This window comes from Gopherus evgoodei, chromosome 9, assembly GCF_007399415.2.
Source record: "Gopherus evgoodei ecotype Sinaloan lineage chromosome 9, rGopEvg1_v1.p, whole genome shotgun sequence".
Taxonomy (NCBI): domain Eukaryota; kingdom Metazoa; phylum Chordata; order Testudines; family Testudinidae; genus Gopherus; species Gopherus evgoodei.
Window position 1 is genome coordinate 102,867,464 of NC_044330.1, and position 18,760 is coordinate 102,886,223.

Here is an 18,760-nt window from a genome sequence, read left to right on the forward strand (position 1 = left end):
TTCAGGATGATCATGAAAACACCTCTGAGGAATCACAAATTTGCACAAGTATTTACCAGGCTCCTATTGACTCCAAATATTCCATCAAATAGAAATGTTGCTTGTGCAACTGTTCTCAGGAAAACAATGTGGGCAGGATGGATGTTTGCAATTGCAGGAGAACTCACATGTCTTCCCAGGAGAATTCACATGTCTTCTTTGCACTAGTGTTTGGAAAGGCTTTTTTGTAATGTTCGCCTAACTCTGTCCCCTGTCTCACCCTGCACAACCTCCCAACCTGGGCAGCCAGTAGTGAAATAGGGGGGCATGTGCTTTCTAGGAACAAATTCTGCACTCACATCTGCAGACTCAGCTGCCAATAAAGACATGGCTGGTTTAAGCATAACAGGCATGGCCTGGAACGCTGGCAGCAGGTGAAGTATGTGATGACATCACAGTGACATCATGCACAGCTGAAGGGCAAGCTGCCCCCAACCGGACATGCTCTACACAAGGGAATGCAAGATCAGATGGCTTCCCCTTGGCAGAGCCCAAATCCTTCCTCCCAGCACCCAGGCATATGGTGAGGGGGAAACAGGCAATTAACTGGGAGCCAGCCACCATCTCTGCCCTATGGGCAAACTGAGGAGAAAGGGACCTCCAGCCACCGCTGCTCCTGCTCCAGCTGCTGGAAAGAGAGAACCCTGCGGCTCCTACTCATTCTCCAATTCAGAGGGTGAGGGAGATGGGAATCCTACTGCTCTACATCAGGGTATGTACGGGCCTCACAACTGAAGTTATTAAATTTATAACTACAGAAGCCAATGGGTGTTGAGTCTGAGTAGGCTGCAGGGTCAGCTCAGGTACAGATCGCACTGCAAAGTTAGGGGCATATGGTGTCCTTGACTCCAGTGAGTAAAGTTTTGCTTATAGTTGGTGGCATGACACAACCCTCTGGCATGCCTCAGAACGAAGGAGCTTTTCAGGTTCCACAAACAAACAAGAACATTTGTTAGCACTTGCCCTGGAGGGATATCATTCTGCTCCTCTGGATTTTGTGCTATTGAACACCATCGAAATATAAGGGGAAGTGTTCCCATTCTCAGACTTAGCACATTAGAACCATCTCACAGTGCTTATAAACTCAGAACTAGGCACTGTCATTCATTTCGCTTTCATGTTTATGCTGTTAGGCTTCTGGAAAGAGCTGTATGGTCATTGCCTCCAATTAGCACACAATACAATGTCAAATAACAATAACAAAATTACAATGTCAGGGAAATTGCTTCCTCAAAATTTCAAAGGGGTCGCAGCATGGTGTAACAAGCATTTAAAACAGAAACACTTCTGAAAAATAAATTACCTCTTCTGATGGTCCTCAGTAACGCTTAAGAGAATGGCCAGATTAATGCAGAGAGAATCTTTTCAAGGATAAGATTTTTCCACACTGCCTTTAATACTCTCCCTGCTGCGAAACATACATTATATACATACACTATTACTGGCAGTATCGGAAAGTATAAAACATGAATGATTGCATAATAATAATATTAACAGCAATACTTTTTACTGGATAGTACCATTTAGCTAAGGATCTCAAGGATTTTTACAATCGTTAATTAATTAAGCCTCCCTACAGCTGTGTTATCATTGTCATTGCACAGAGGAATGAACTGAGACATAAAGACTCCCAGTTCAGCAGGCCAGCCATATTCAGGAAAGCATTTGAGCACAGAATGTTGAGCCTCTGCTTAAAGTTAAGCACTTGCATAAATGCTATGCTGAACGGGGATGGACTTCAGCATGTGCTTAAACACTTTGCTGAACTGGGGCCAAGAGAATCCAGGCCTTGTCTATATTAAGATAATCTGCATTTGGTGTAACCAGATTGCACTGTAAATTACTAAATTAAGCAATGCTAGTAAAAGCCATTTTTGCAGTGGGGCAATCCCTGCCCAAAGTCATTCAGTGGCAGAGTCAGGAATGGAATCCAGAATCTCACATTCCCATTGTGTTCTAACCACTAGACTAATGCCCTAAACTGACTGATGGAATTAAAGTTGTGGAGTGAACTCAGTTGCTTTTGATCTCTATTCAAGGTGCCATCGAGGGCTCTTAATAGGTGGTATCTTAGCAAATGCCTTAACGACTGAAACCTTCTCTCTAAAAACCCTACTGATTCTCACACTTGTCTGAAAGAATAGAGGCACAAGCTGGCTTCAAATGCCAGCTGACAGATGGGAACACAAATGGACTTTAGGATTCCTAATCTAAAAAGTCACACCCATGGTCAGGCTAAAGAAACATACATCTCTATTTTGATGTTGACCTCAAAGGGAAGAGGGATGTCTCAACAAAAAGGACAAAGGGCAGAAAACATCACAAGTATGAGGCCAACGCTGCTGTGAACTTGAGGACAAATATACTAACCGTTTGAAGCTGACAAAAAAGCTTCTTGACGCTCCACGTCTACAAAATTGGCAGCGTCTAACCCAAATGGCTCCTCGATTCATTCCCAGTAATGAGCAGAGTTAGGGACAGTAAATCTGACTGAATCCTCCATGGCACTGAAGACATTCGTTGTTTCTTCCAGCCTTGGTTATTTCTATAGCCCAGACATGAGAGATGTGGGTGAATGCAAGAGCAAAGAGCAGTCCATTTGAGAGCTGCATGGGAGCACTCTAGCAATGCCTATGTAAGTAATTTTGAGGGTCATAGCAGGATAATATCACTCAGCAACAAGGGGCTTACCCACACACAGAGACATCAGGATCTCACATAGATCATCTTTACTTTAGTTTTATATTTGTTTCTAGGTTAGTTTTATATGGGAAAATATATCACGCCACCACTATTACTTTGTCTTTGCATAGAGAATTTTGCAAAAAACTCCCCTGAGGACACTTAACTCTACCATTCTCTACCATCGCAAAAATGCCAGTGATAAAGGTTAGTAATTCAGTTTAAACTGCTCCTCCAGCTAGCTAAAGAACAAAACAAAGGATGGATAGCTTATTGGTACTGGGGGTTGGGGGTGGGGAGAGGCCAGAGCTTTAGTTCACTGTTGTCCTTCACGCTGCTTTGTTATCACAAGTATGGACTGATAAAACTACTTTAATGCGGTCTGTTCCAAGAGATGAAACTGAATCTCTATATAGAGTTTCAGCACTCAACAGTATAGCAAGGCAGTTTTGTTTCACGTCTCTGGGATACTGAACAAGTATAAAAATAATTGCAGACTCAGAAAAAAATCAAGGAAGGTATCCCTGCTGCAACAGATGCTGTACTAGAAGGAAAGACAAAAGCTGAAATGCATAATGAATTTAAAAAAGATTTTTTTCATCAAACATGTCATTTGTTTGAAGGACTGAATTGTTGGCATCAGATATGGCAGATCAGCTTGTTAGCAAAGTGAAACATGATGACTGCTATGTAATGGCAATTGATGAGTCAATTGAAATCACTGATGTTGCTCAAATGTGCATCTTCATTTAATATGTCAATGGTCCAAAGTTAATGAAAGACCTTCTGTTCTTGTGACTACAGAAGCAAACAGGAGACTACAATGTACAGGCAGTAGCAGGCGTTGTAGGGCTGGAATCAAAGAGGTCATAATACCCTTAATAGCAGCTGACGCTCCAGCTATTATATGATTGGCTGTGAACAATAATATCTGACATACCACTAACAACTAAGTTCAGATTGGTGAGCATCAGTGCCTTGTCCATCAAGAGTTCTCTGAGCTGAATTAAAAGAAAGATATTAAAATGGCACTACCTTACCCAGAAATGTAGGCATCTATCTCAGACTGACATCTATTCCTCATGCTGATTATTCCAGAATTCTCTTGATGGGGTTGCTGTTGAAGATAATTTGCTGAGCACAATAATGTTTCTGATGACTTGATAAAAAATAAAGACATTACTTGGTAGAAATGAAGAATGTTATTTTCAGAACTAAAATAACAGATTTTTCCCCATTCTACATAAATATTTCAGAAGGGAAAACCCAGCCACATCTGGATTTGGGCATGTTTGTCTTTGGCATTGGTATAATAGACCTGAACAATCTCAGAGAAAGACAGCAAGAACAGAACTTTTTAAAAATGAAGAAAAGTTCTAGATGTTTGAAATGAATCGAACACTTCACAAGAAGCTTACATTTTCTAGCAGGATCTTCATTTTTTAAAAAATAGAAGACAGAGAGTGGAAGAGAGGACCAATTTCTACAAAACAGTTTGCAACTAAAGTACAGGATTGTGCTTTCACTGGAAGAATTAACAAATTGACAGACTATAAAATCTATCTCAGGGCCTTTGGACCATATTCTGAAGATTTTTTTTTGAGAGGCAAGTCTTTGCTGAGTATGGTAAATAACCTTCCGGCTGAAACCGATGGGACTATATGAGCAGATTTAACTAGTCAAGAGAAGCTTTTATCATAGATTTTGATAAGGGCTATACTGACGTGGCCTAATCTGAAGGCTCTTTTCATACACAAGGCAAAATAATTTGAGCAATTTCCATTTTCCTTTCCAATCTGTACCGAGCAAAACTCTGGACTTTGTTCAAAATGGTGATGAGGCTTTTTGAATATGCTAAAGATGGCAGATCTAAAGTCATTCTACATTAAAATGGCACGGGCATTACTTCCTTTGAGTAAGCAGTAGCTGGCCAAAAAAGCTTGCCAGCTCCATTCTGTCCTGCCTGCCAGGGATTGCCTGAACTCTGCTCCACAGGAGCATCCCACTGGGACCAGTTATAGATCAACACCCCTTTTTAAACTCTGAAAGGCCATGATCTGTCAGGGCCTGATCTAGCATTGATTGGAGTCAATGGAAAGATCCATAATACCTGCCGTGGAGAAAGAAGTGACAACTTTCTTGGCTGACTATGAGCCTGGCCTGGTCCTGTAGTCAGTGAATGCTCTGAACTGCCATTGCAGTCTAGAACTTTACCCAACTGGGCCCTAAACTGGGCAGTATGAATGGAAACCTAAGATTGTTCCTGGGGCAAATCCCCAGTGAGAGTTTTTCCTGAGAAAACACTGTGCAAACACTGAGTAAGGAGATCAGGACTTGGTTTTAGATACACACCTTCAAGGACATTCAGAGCCTACATCCTTCCCACCTTTTGTCTCTGGTCTCCTTTTACTGCCCCTGGCCTGTTTTTGCACCCCATGCCTCCACTATGCTCCTTCTCAGAGCTGCCTCTGTGCCCTCTTCCATGTTACCCCTCTATATCTTGATCTCCCTTGCTTACCCCACAGGCTGTGCTCTCTAACTTCCCTTCCCAACAGTCACTTCTTCAACCTGTGGAACTCCTTGCCAGAGGATATTGTGAAGGCCAAGACTACACCAGGATTAAAAAAGAACTAGAGAAGTTCATGGAGGACAGGTCCATCAATGGCTATTAGCCAGGATGGGCAGGAATGGTGTCCCTAGCCTCTGTTTGTCAGAAGCTGGGAATGGGCGACAGGGGATGGATCACTTGATTCTCTGTTCTGTTCATTCCCTTGGTAGCACCTGGCATTGGCCCCTGTCAGAAGTCAGGATACTGGGATAGATGGACCTTTGGGCTGACCCAGTGTGACGGGTCTTGTGTTCTTATGTTAAAGCTTTTAATCTACAGTTCCCCGGGCAAAAGCACCAAATAGAAACACAGGGCTCCATTCTCAATTGCCCTGCCCCTTCTGCAGTCACTCTCAGCCACATGCCAAGCAATACCAAACCAGAGTGGGAGCATTTCACACTCACTTTGCCCAAGGGTCAATAATAATAGTAAGGTGAGAGGCAGGTGAGAATCAGGCCCCCAAAATACCCATGTAATGCCCCAGACAGATGTACACATTAGCTCTCGACTTTACTGAAGACTTTTTTGGGGCCTGATTTTCACTTACGCTAAGATTGCTTTATATTGCTCTGGCCGTGCAAAGGGTCCTTAAGTCAATGTGCATAAAATTTAGGCCCACATAAAGCCCCTTTGCACCGCCAGAGCAAGCAACCTTAGTGCAACTGAGAATCGGGTCCTTTGCCTTAAAAATTACCACCACCGATGGTAGCAACAGTGGGAGAAATATGAGAGTATAAAGGGCATACCAGGAATGCAGGCTCAGAGTCAGAATCTTAATTCTGTGATTAATGCAAAATGACATTGTTTTCTGATGCATAAGAAAATGTGTGTGGTTCTGTTCTTTTTGTACTACGAGCAGCACAGTAAAGTATAATGTTATTTTAATGCATTTGTAACAAAATGCATTGTAGCAAAAGTAACCACATAACACTAAAGCCCTGATCCTGCAGTCAAATGCCTGTGCCTTCACAAAACCCTATTAAAAACAGTGAAGTACAAAAGCGTTCCCTGTTGTCATCTCCATGCAGAGGATCGGTATCTAAATTACCATATACAGTCCCATTTAAAGGCATGATCTCAAACCCATTGAAGTCAATGGGAGTCTCTCTCTACAGACCAAGCGCTAAGCTCCACATCCTGCTTCTTGTAGATGGTAAACAGTTCTTATACAGACTGTAAACGTCTCAGTGCAAGGATCTGACCTTTGTGTTTCCCATGAAGCACCTAACACACCTGGGGGCACTTTAAAACAACACATTAATAGATAATAATTAACGTTATCATCTTGACTTCTGTGAGCATTTTGTCCAAAAGGAGATTACAGGATGGAGCCCCAAACATGCTGAAGTCATTTACATTTTCAAATACTGTGCTTCGATTTTAGTATCATTTAACAACAAAGTTGCTGACAGCTGCAGAAAGGTTCCATTTTCACTCCAAGAACACGTCAGTTTAGAAGACAGTAGAGACACTTGTGCATTTTAATACATTTTCATATTACACATAAGTCATTTTTTGTGGTGTAATGGTATGGTGCCCACAGCTATTAATGTTTTCAGGAATTGAAAATGTTCATTGAAAGATAATGGAAACCAGACATTTACTAACATTTTCATTTTGCATGTTTAAATATTCATAACTATGTTCATAAAGCCACGTTTGCTCTCCTAATGCTCTAGCGACTGTGTTTATGAAATGCAGTATTTCTTGAATGTCCCTTCTTTGCATCAATTTTTTTGCAGAATGCTATTTCATCAGATTGTGGCACTGACAATTAGCTTTTATGTAAAAGATTGGCCAAGATTAAGAGCAGAAAATTACAGGAAAGAAAACATTGTCAGAACCAATAAATGTTTCACTGATGCATCTATGACTCTTAACTTTGTACAGGACATTTGTGATGGCTTAATTCTTACATAATGACAAAGTATTGTCAATCTGGAGATATATATTTATTACTCTACTATAAAACAACGAAAGCTAGAAATATGATATCAATAACAAAAAATCAAGTGCTGGTAAGCTTTCAATAATGTGTCCTCTTTACTATATATATTTTCTTTTAACTTTAAGTAAAATAAATTTACATGATAAGCTCAGAGTCACTTTAGTATTACAGTTGTTCTAGTCCCTTAATATTGTTTTTAGAAGTTGATCAAGTAGCTTTAGTCTGAAATTGAGACTATAAGAGATGCAGACTTCATTGCAATGTCACCCTGATTAAAGACGGCATCACATGGACTCTACAGTAGAATATGTTATGTTTAATAAATTAAAACTTCATAGAAATTAGGATATTCATAGTAACTAGTGTTTGCAGAAGTTATCTCAATAGCTTGGGCCCACTGAAATAAATGGAAAGGTTTCCACTGAGTCAAGTGGATGCTGGATCAAGACTTTAATCTTCATTTGTTTGGCTTGTTTTTCTGGTGTCCAGCTTGAAACACCAAATGTCACAGGGCTAAACCTTGGTCTCATTGATGTCACTGAGAGTTCCCTGTATGGACACTTGCAAAACACGGAGTAGACCTGAAGGTCGGGGGTGGGGAACAGGGAGGAACAGATGACACATTGTGGCTTTTATTTTATTTTGCATCATGTTGATTACTTATCGTATATCAATTGAAGGTTTATGAAAATGTTAGAGAAATAATAGAATCCTCTTGTGGGATTCATTTTAAAATAAATGTATAGACTGAGATAAAAAATACAAAATATCTCTCAATACTGTTATAACATTGCCAGCTCTAAAAATGCACACATCCCTTCAGGTGTGTGAATCAAAGTATTGAGGGTTTATATTTACTACCAGCAAGGAGCCACGTCCTGGAGTGGGATACACAGAGCAGCACATCCATTGCTGATCTGCAACATGAGCTCCCTCAACTCCCATTGAAATGAACAGGAGTTGAGAACGCATGGCAGGATAAGGCCCATAGCATGTAGGCTATCCAGTGGAACAGTGTTTATTCCACATAGTACACTGGGCTGAAGAGGACTGGTTCACCTTCCTGCTCTTGCCATACCAGCTGCAGCCCGTGTAACAGAAAAAGAGACACACTGGAAGCAGGGTGTGTCAGGAATCAAATGCAATGAGGGCCTGATCCAAAGCCCAGTGAAGTCAATGGAAAGATTACCAATGGTCTTCAGTGGTCTTTGGGTCAGGGCCCTTATCTACATGTTAAGTATCCAAAATGGCTGCATAACAGCCATTTTGTATCTCTGGAGTTACTGCAGGTTCAAACCAGGAGCCTCTGCTCTTCTGAAAGAGTCCAAAGACACAGGAAGTAATGTATACACAGTACAACCACCCACATTTATCCTAAGGGTTTCTGGGCCACTCTGGGCCTGCCTTGCACCTTCCTTAACTTCCCTCACAGCCAGATAGGTATATGTCTCTTCTTGTTACTCAGGATATAGGGCCTTTGTCTTTGCAAAGGAGTAAATCCTGAGATTTTAATGACAGTATGTGATCAGGCCCTACAAAAAGGAACTTGTCCAACTTCACACAGGGCCAGCTTCACACATAGCTCATTACAAAGCCTAGTTTTGGCAATTCAAAAGCTGATGCTACTGAACAAGCTGCCAAAACAAAAAGGCTCAGCTAAATGCTTTTTTCCCCCTTGATTGCAAACTGATGGAACCAAGCAGCATGTATGTACTTAAAAAATATCTAAATAGCAGAATACCTTGTTTGCTGAGCATCAAACTCAGCATCCCACAATTAAAATATCTCTGCTCATTCCTCGGACCACTCACATCCCTAAACGCTTCCGCTGATGTCACAGAGCATGGAGAGCAGGTAGCCTTAATCAGCCTTAGCTTCTGCAGCCAAATCTGCATAAAACAGGTCCCAAGCTCTTGTAAGTTTTCTCATTGGCTTTGATTACATGAATAAGTAAAGGTTTATTTGCAGGAAACAGCCTATATTTTTAACCAATGCTAATGTGGTATCAAGGTTAAACAAGTGTCTTATTTCAACTGATGTGCAGATTAGCCAGTCTGAATCTAATTATTTTTTACAGGCAGCAGAGTTTTAATATTATTTTTCTGCAGAAGATGTAACTCTATCTCCTGAACTGTTCCTCTCCAAAAACAATAATATATCTCTGCAGAGACATTTCCCTACATAATTAGATTGACCATAGCAAGAGCATTTGTGTTGGGCCCCTCCATCCTCCCAGCTGGGAGAGTGAGTCTAGTCTAAAGAGCACTACCCACTATGCAGTGTTTTTAGATTAGAAACACATTATCAAAAAGAAGGCTGGGAATGTGCAAAATAGGACAGCACTCAGTGCTCCAGAAACGAGAGAGATTTATAGCCAAAATAGTTACTATAGGAACTTAATGGTGCACAACTTGTTCACATGCCTTCAAACTGTGTGCAACCACAAGCCCCTTAAAGCATACACAAACCTTTAAACAAAATATGATTTTCATAAGCTTGCACCTAAAGTATGCAAATATGCAAAAACAATCATACCCGCAAAGGAACCAGCCTATTCATGGATCATAAAGCCTGGCAGAAAAGGAATGGAGATGGCTTTTGCTTAGATTCTTTATTATGCAATGAAACCTTGTTACTGCTTTTAAAAAACTTCCTAGGGTCTGTATAGTTTGGGTAAAATCCTGCTAAGCTTACTCTTCAAGTCCAGTGTCAGGGACTTCATTGGAGCTGCCAAAATGAAATAGGCAGACAGGATGTGGCCCTTTTTTTCTAAAGGCCAGGACTCCGCTTGGTTAATGCACTTGGATAACAAAATGCAGATCCGTTATTAATTATGATACATTGAAAGCAGAACTAACATGGCACCAACAGTGCAGGAGACATCCTTTTAACCCCTCCCCCATCTACATGCCAGCAAAAAAATGTTGCACTGGCCATGCAAACCCACCGAAGTGAATGGGACTCTCCCTGTGGTCAAGGACTGTTCCCAGGAGCAGTATGGACACAACCCCAAGCATTGGACAATCATGAGTCAGCCTTTCTCCAAGTCAGATTTACTTAAACAAAATCAGGATTTAAAAAAAAAAAAAGGAAAGATGTGAGGCTCTTTTCCTTTTGCCTGCTTGGTTTGTGAGCCGGCCCATGAGGCTGCACTCATTGCCCCCTGCCAGCCCTTTCTCTGCAGGCAGGAGGGCTAGAAACTCTTTCCTTCATGAGCGCTGAGTCTCTGCACCAGGAGCTGGGGCTTGGAGCAGGGGGAAATACCCCAGCCCGCAGCGCAGGATAAAAACCAGCGGAGTTGCCAACCCAGCTTGTGCCCGGATCGGCTCCTATTTCGATTTACACCGAGAGTCACGCACCAAAGCGGGGTGGGCCTGCCTGCCCCAAACCCACGGAGGCGGCTCAGGCTGCCCTGCACCCAGGCCCCTCCAGGGCAATGGGGGGGGGCTCCACCCCCCGTTCTACCTTCTTCACCCCGCTGGAGCGCCTGTTTTAGGGGCGAAGCAGCCCCCAGACACCCCCGGAGCAGGTCCATGCGGCTCCCCCTTTGCACAGCGCTTGCGCCGGCGGCCCGGAGGAAGCAGCAGCGGGTCGCTGGCGCTTTCAAAGCGGCTTGAAAGGGAAGCGGCGGGAGGTGGGGAGGGGCAGGTCCCGGGAACTGCTGCTCCCCACGTCCCCTCCCCCCGGCTGGGATGGGGGGGCGCTGCTGCCGCCAGTCTTTGCTAGCTGCAACCCTGTGCCCCTCCCCCAGCCAGCCGCCGGGCTCCCAAGCCGGAGCGCCCCCCCCCCGATACTAATGGGCAGGGGGAAGGGGGGGTTGCAGCCCCCCCGGGCGGTGCCTCGCGTGCGGAAGGGCAGGTCCCATCGGGCCAGGGTTAAGCCCCGGCTATAAATAAACGGGGCTTTGGTGCGTGACTCTCGGTGTAAACTGAAACAGGAGCCGATCCGGGCTGCCCGCCCGGGGGCTGCGCTCCAGCAAGGGGCCGGTTCAGCTGGGCTGGAGTCCCCGAGCCAGGGAACTTCTCCCGGGGCCGGCAGCCTCCAGCCGACTCCCTGGAGCGCCCCCCCCCCCAAGCCAGGGACTCCTCCGGGCCGGGCCGGTTCTTTCTCCCACAGATTTAGAGACAACGCCGCCCCCTTGTGATTCCCCCCTTCTTTTGGGGGGCAGCGACTTAGCGCCCCAGCACACACACAGCACTGCGGGGTGGGGGGCGCCTTTCCTGCCCCTCCACTTGTTGGCATGTTCCCGTGCGCTCCGGGCGGGCGCACCTGCCTTTCCAGCCCCGCACCCCCGGCGCTCAGAGTCCTTCCCCCAAAGCGAGCCCGGCTAGAGCCCGAGGCTCGGAAGATGGGAAGGGCGAGCATGGCAAGCACTGGGGGTGCTTCCGGAGCTGCCACAAAAAGCGTCTGGCAGCATTTAAAAGATTTGCAACGTCGGAAATCCAGCCTGCACCCGGGCGAGCGACCCTGCCGCGTCTACTTAACGCTTCCGAAGTGATTCCGAAATCAGATGGCTGATACTAGCTTTTCTGCACAGTATTTGAATGTACATCTCAGTTTAGACCGAACCGATCTGCATTTATAGATGTATTTGACAGGTGCAGTATTAGGACGGTGAACACACAAAACGCCTCCACTTGCTGTTAAGAGAATATTTTAAAAATGAACTTGGATAATTGTCTGGTGTGACATGAACATAACTGGAAAAGGTTCCGAAAATGTAACCATTTGCGGCCATTTTTTTTTACACTGTGAAAATCTATTGCATTTATTTCTTATTTTATTCGTAGTATATTGCAATACAAAACGCCTCACCTTGTTCCTTTTCTTTATTTTGCAGCGTGGCACAGGGCTACTTGCTTCAGTGTAAAGTTGATAACTTTAGTCGTACAGGGTTTCAAATCCGTTGCCTTGGAGTTCAAGTCTGCTCTGTATATAGCAAAAGAAATATTCAGCTGCATAAAAGAAATCGAAATACATTTTTTAAAATCAAAGATAATTCTTCCAAGTGGGAAAATTAGGACCCGGAAAAGAGAATTGTAGAAAGTGGCAAAGTGGCAAACTAGTCCTCATTCTGGAAGTGCAGTCATCATGGCAAAGAGATTGTAATCAGTCTGTTTGCTCTATTTCCGATACATTTTTCCTCCTTTTTTTTTTAATGATTTGTGGATTTGATCTAAGTTGCATAAAATAAAAGAAATCCTAAAGCAAGAAGTAAACAAACAGTATTCACAGTCCAGCCCTTCCCAGCGTCAAGTTCAAGATGGGTCTGTCTGGGTTTCCCCCAGACATGAAAGGTGCAGCAGAACTCCCATCAAATTATTCACATCCTTAGGAGCTAGGGACGAAATGCTAACAGTTTACAGAGTAAATTGCTTTCTCTAGCTGAACTGTGTACACCTTCAAATGCTGCCTTCCTTTCTATGTGTGGTGGACACAGAAGTGGTGCTGTCAATAACCACATCATATATTGTTAAATCCTGTAGCTAAGATATTACTTGTAATCACAAGTTTAGGAAGACAAAATACAATCTGTTTTTAATTCCCAATCCCAATACTTCTGGCATCTTTAATTGTTTTTATTAATTAAAAATGAGTGGGGCTGTATTTTAACTTCGAGAAAGTTAGCCAAAGCACAGGATGGTCCAAATTCAAAATGAATATTAGAAACAGCAGTCTACTCAGTCTGTGCATATATTTTAAGATTTCAAAAAGTCAGGGGGGAAATACCCAAACGGTGGATTCATTAATTGTTCACATCAACCGCGATCATCTGGTACAGATGAAAAATCTTAAATATTTTGGAGGGGGAAGTGTGGAGGGAGGAGAGATTGTTTCGGTTTGTGTTTTTTGTTTTTCGGTAGTAATTTATCAAGCTAACATTTCTCTCTAAAATTCCTCAATCTTTCCCTCATTTCCTATTCATTTCTTAAATATAGTCCCTGTTCACACAGTGCCTTCAGTATTAACTAAAATTAAAAACCAAAAATTAAATATAACAACATACCATCCTAAATTCCAGGTATAAAGTGAAAACAGACAAATATTTTAAAACATTTAATTTACCAACCAACAGATATTAGTTTTTTAGAATTGTGTATATGCTCAGTTAGGATGTTCCTTTGGCCAAAGAAAATAAAAATCCAGGTTAGAATTCTATTACAGAATAAACAATTTTATTTCATATGCTACTGATTTTACTGGAAACAATTCATCAGCATCTCTCTACAACTCATTATGTTTGAAAAATATATTTGTCAAGGAATTTCTATAGTGTTTCTAAAAAAACTATCGAAGTCATCATATGATTGGCTCTATAGAATAATGTTGATAACTGTGTATTGGGTTATATACAGACGAACAAATTCATTTTTCCCCTTTCTGTAACTCGGATAAACTAATTATTTTAAGAAGCGCTTATTTTAATCTGAAGTAAACACATGGAACTGGCCATTTTACTCACCCCCAGCTGTTTCAGATTCATGCTAAACCTCTTAAAAGCATATATAGATATAGAGATGGAGAGAGGTGGGTGCGTATATCCATCCATCCATCCATCCATCCATGGAGACATCCGCATGCCTTTCTGCATAGAGTAAAAAGGAGCCCCAGCCCCACACAAAGATCAAACTCATTGCATTTACCTTCGGATGTTAAATATGCAGCCCTGGGAGGCCTAAATGCAGCTCTCGTTCTTTGAAGTGCAAGACAGAGACACGTCATGGTCCCACTCAGGACAGATCAGTAATATTTGATTCGCTCGCGCAAAGTGCAGTAACACACATACGAAGCTGGAGGTGAAAACAAACTATTGAGATGTGGGGGCGGGGACAAGGAAAAACAACAACGTCCTTCATTCCTCTCTTGAAGGAAACACTGCAGCTTGCTAGCCTGCGATAGGGAAAACAATTCCTCTCAAGAACGGGGCTGGGATACAAACACCTTGATATGTGGTTCCTGTGCCAGGCCTGGGTGGAAAGAGTAGTTCACAAAGCAACAAGGAAATGCAAGACAGTGGTTCAAAAACTATTCGATTGTGTTCTTTCAAAAACAATAAACTTTTAATGCTAAAGCAGTTATAACCAAAAACTGTACAGAGTTTTGTCATTTTTGTTTGTTTGTTTGTTTTTGTTTGTTTTTGTTTTGTTAGAAAACACCTTTTCCCCCATAAATATTGTTCAGGTCCCGGCACTTCGTATCAATAATTAAATTACAAACGATAAATATGGCATCATGGATATGTATTTACAAAAAAAGTTATTACAAAAAGGCAACTGTTTTACTAAACGGTCACAATCTGGGTAGAATAACACCACAGCCTTATCTTGAAAAAATACTGGACTAACCCATCAGACGAGAATACATTCACAAGTATAATGCTGTGAGAGAGACAGAGAGAGGTTCAAGACATAACAGGACTTTGGCACGGTTTAAGAATGTGAGTTTAAACAATCACCACTAAGGCGAAGGAGAATTTTCATCCTCATGTCAGCATCCCACCGAAGGAAGAAAAAGCCAAAAAAAAAAAAAGAGCGAGAGAGAGACAATAAAAAAATAAAAAAATCAGTGTTCAAATGAAGGGGAAAGGGGAGGCGATTGGAAGAGGGAAGAGAAAAAAAATCAAAGAAATTACTGCAAATGCCAAAACCAAACAAAAAAAAATCCAATCCTGAGAAAAGGACATAGCTAGTCCAGCGTCTGGATCTTGCAAAAAAATTAAAACCCCCTTTCCTGGATAAATGCAATGAACTGGATGTAGCCCTGTTCGGTTGTTTGCCTGAAAACTCCATTTCCGTGTGATTGATTTTCAGTTTTCCTTTGAATTCATTTGGTCCAGTCTATAGTTAGGTTGCCTGGCTTGTCCTTAGACGTACCATTCGTTAAAATTGGGTGGAAGTCCGGGGTTGTGGCTTGTGTTACTTTGAACTGCTGCTGGAGGACTTTTCGTAGAGTCTTTACTGTTTGCAGAACTTAGAGCGGGCGGAGTGGACGATTCATAGCCTGAACTGGCAGCTGGGGAGGAATCTGACCCTTGCGATTCATGAACCTAAAACGAACAGGTACAATACGATAAATATAATGTCACACTGAGCATACTCGGGCAAAATAGCAGAGTTCGAACATTACAAACAGCGCAGGTAAGGTAAATATTTGCCCTTCCTACGTGATTACACTAATACAGACAACAAATCATAAATTATTCGGCGAATGGAAAATTATCCACGCAGCTGCGATACTGTAATTTTAAAGCACGTTTTCTGCCCACCCCCTCGTTTACTGACAATCTGCAAAGATTTCCCCACCACCACCACCATCAGCAGCTAGTTCTTTTTGATTGTGGAGATGCCAGGTATTGACTTGGACATATCGTTTCAATGTGTTCAGCATGGGTTGTTGATGTCAAAGTTTTAAAAACATGCCAATAATTTCTTGGCCAGTAATCGTTAGTAGCTACATGCCACTCTCTGAAGAACTGTATAACATTTTTTTTTCTATTCGGTCTGGGTAATAAGAAAATAAATAATGCAATTTACCCAGACGGCTGTTATCACTGAAAGGGCCTAGCTATCAGTTACACCCTGAACTGTGAGATAAGAGCGAAAATACACAGATCTGCTGATAATTTGTATCAATCGGAGACGAATGTAAAATGCTGTAGCACAAATCTTTCAGAATGGGTGAACTGTGTCATCCTAAAGCAGTACCGATCCTTGTTCAAAAGCAGGCTAACAGGGAGGGAAAAGAGGCTCCGAGATGATATTTAGTAACAGTAAAGCGATCAAGAGTTAATTACCTTCATGTGTTTCCTAAGAGAGCTGGGGTGGGTGTAAGACTTGTCACACACTTTACAGATATAAGGCTTGTCTGAAGTGTGTACATGCATGTGCTTCTTTCTGTCACTACTGTTCGCAAAACGTCTATCACAGCCTTCAAATTCACACTTAAAAGGTTTTTCACCTGCAAAATTCAGAAAGGGTTAAAGGACGCTACAGAGGAAAGGTTCACTTTGATTCCCGCTAGCGGATCGATCACTTTGGCAACTCGCTTAAAACAATTAATTTGATGCCGAGCGGAAGACACACACTCTCTTGGCTTTCGTCCGTATTCTCACCAACCGTTTTCCTTCCATGTCAGTGGAAACATCCTGAGCATCGGACACTTTCATTTCTTTTTCCCTTAATTATTGAAGTTTTATTTCCCGTCCACCCTCCTTTCCCAAGCTCTACCCCTCAAACACCTGGGTGGAGGTAGTACGCACACACACATACGCACAAAAAAGGGATCAGACAATAGGATTTGTTACGTTACAGTTAAATTCAATCCGTCCTTTGTTACTTTTAATTTGCCCCTTTCAAATGCAACGGTCGTGCTAAGCGAAGTGTTAAAGGCAGACTACCAGTACTTGATGTTAGAATCTGGGGAGGGAGGGGACGGATCTAGATAAATTCTGGAGCAACAGACACTTTTACAAGATGTGCCCAACAAGAAGGAAAATGTGAGGATTTCCTGCCTTTTCTAGTTTTACTTCACTTCTGTGGAGATCTGAATTGAAGACAGAGCTCCAAATAAACATACTTTGACAAAAGTATCACTGATTTAATTAGGAGATGTGCCAATCAAGACTAAAAAAGGAACGGAAGTAACCGAAAATTAGGCTGCATTAGCATTTGTATGGTTTCCTTAACAGCATGTATGCAGACAGCGAAATCGTATGTAAAGCAATCCACACAAAACAATTTCTCTTTGCCTCATATAAACCCCCAAACCGAGCCAACAAAGAATCGGACCAAATCTGTCTAGCGAGGCTATAGAGAGATAGGCGATTGATCTTCTTGGACTGAAATTTACGAGCGCGTGGAACATGTGGATGTTAAACTGTCCAAACTCGCGGAGTGCGAAGTTTTAAAGAACCGCGGACAAAATGTAGCTTAGCTCCAAACTGGGGAAAGTAGCGTTTGAGTCCCACTCCCGCTTTTCGGTCTGGCGCCGTGCGATCGTTGGGGGGAGTATTTGGATTCGATGGGGGTTTCTTTAATTCCCACCGTTTCATGATTCATGCACCCCGTTTTCCGTCTCCCTCCTTACCTGTGTGCGTCCTTTTGTGGATCTTCAGATTCTCGGACCTGGCAAAGATTTTCCCGCAGCCTGGGAACGGGCACGGGAATGGCTTTTCCCCCGTGTGAACCCGAATGTGGTTCACCAGTTTGTATTTCGCCTTGAAGGACTTGCCTTCCCTCGGACATTCCTCCCAGTAGCAGATGTGGTTGTTCTGCTCCGGCCCCCCGACATGCTCCATCGTCACATGAGTGACCAGTTCGTGCATGGTGCTGAACGTCCGGTCGCAGCTCTTTTTGGGCCGGTTGATCTGGCTCTCCTCCACCCACTTGCAGGACAGCTCTTGCTTGATGGGCTGGCGCATGTAGCGGAAGAAAGCCCCCGGGCCGTGGTGGTGATGGGCCGCCACGTTCATGCCCATATTCATGTTCATGGGGTTGTAGTTGTGGAACTGGGCGCCGGCGTACGGGTCCGTGCGGGGGCTGGAGACGGCCCGGTAAGGGTCCGGCCGGCCGAAGAGATCCCCCCGCAGCCCTAGGTGCATTTGCCCGTTCTCCACGTGCCCGCCGGGGGAGGGGTGGCTGGGGCTCTGCTCGTGCAGCCCCGGGAAGAGCAAGTAGCCCGGGCTCTCCGTAATGCCCGGCGGCCCGTGCAGGCTGCCGGGGGAGCCGCCGAAGATGCTGTGCTGGGCGCCGCTGGATGCGGGCTCCCCCAGGCCGGAGCCCCGCTGGCGAAAGAGAAAGTCCCGCGTGGAGTTGAAGGCGGCGGCCGCGCCCCCGTAGGCGGGCACCTGGCCGGCGTGGTGGTGGTGGTGGTGGTGCCCCAGCGCGTTGGCATAGCCCGAGCCCTGCGGGGTGAACGCCGAGCTCTGCCCGGACGAGAGCTCGTGGGCGGCCGGGCTGAGCTTAAAGGCCGCCGCGTGCGAGGCGTCCCCGAAGGGGCCCAGCCCCATCCCGGCGCCGGGGTCGCGGCCGGGCCCCTCGTGGTGGCGAGGGGCCCCGAAGCCCCCGACTCCCAGGGCGGGGAACTGCGGGCCGCCGTCCAGCAGCATGGCCATGGGGGAGGGCGGGCGGGAGCCCGAGGGAGGGTCCCCCCAAAACAATGGGCCAGGCGCGAGGGGACGAGCTCATGCACCGCGGGCAGGCGGGACACAACCCCACGCGCGACCGCCCCACGCGCGCCTGGCTGGGGGCTACCAAGCGCCGCGCCCCCCCTCCCCGCCCAACCCCGGGCAGCGCAGCGCGCCCCAGCCCGGCTCCCCGGCTCCGAGTCCGGCCCCTGCGCTCCCACCCGGCAGTGTCCTTGGACTGATACACTCAACCGCGCACTCCCCGCACATAAACCAACTCGGGAGGCAGCCCGCGCCCAGCCAATGGGGAGCCGGCTGCCAAGGTGTCACCTGACCGCCAGCCGGCCCGCCCATTGGC

The 18,760-nt window shown here is 44.5% G+C and overlaps 1 protein-coding gene across 1 annotated transcript; it reads right to left on the reverse strand.

Moving 5' to 3' along the window:
• Window positions 1-14,876: 14,876 nt before the first annotated feature.
• On the reverse strand, window positions 14,877-18,390 carry ZIC3 (Zic family member 3). The gene is made up of 3 exons (XM_030576496.1): window positions 17,364-18,390; window positions 16,072-16,235; window positions 14,877-15,324 (listed from the first exon to the last, which is right to left on the reverse strand). The coding sequence occupies exons 1-3, from the start codon at window positions 18,388-18,390 to the stop codon at window positions 15,142-15,144; spliced, it is 1,374 nt and encodes a 457-aa protein (XP_030432356.1). The 3' UTR covers window positions 14,877-15,141.
• Between the last annotated feature and the right edge of the window lie 370 nt (window positions 18,391-18,760).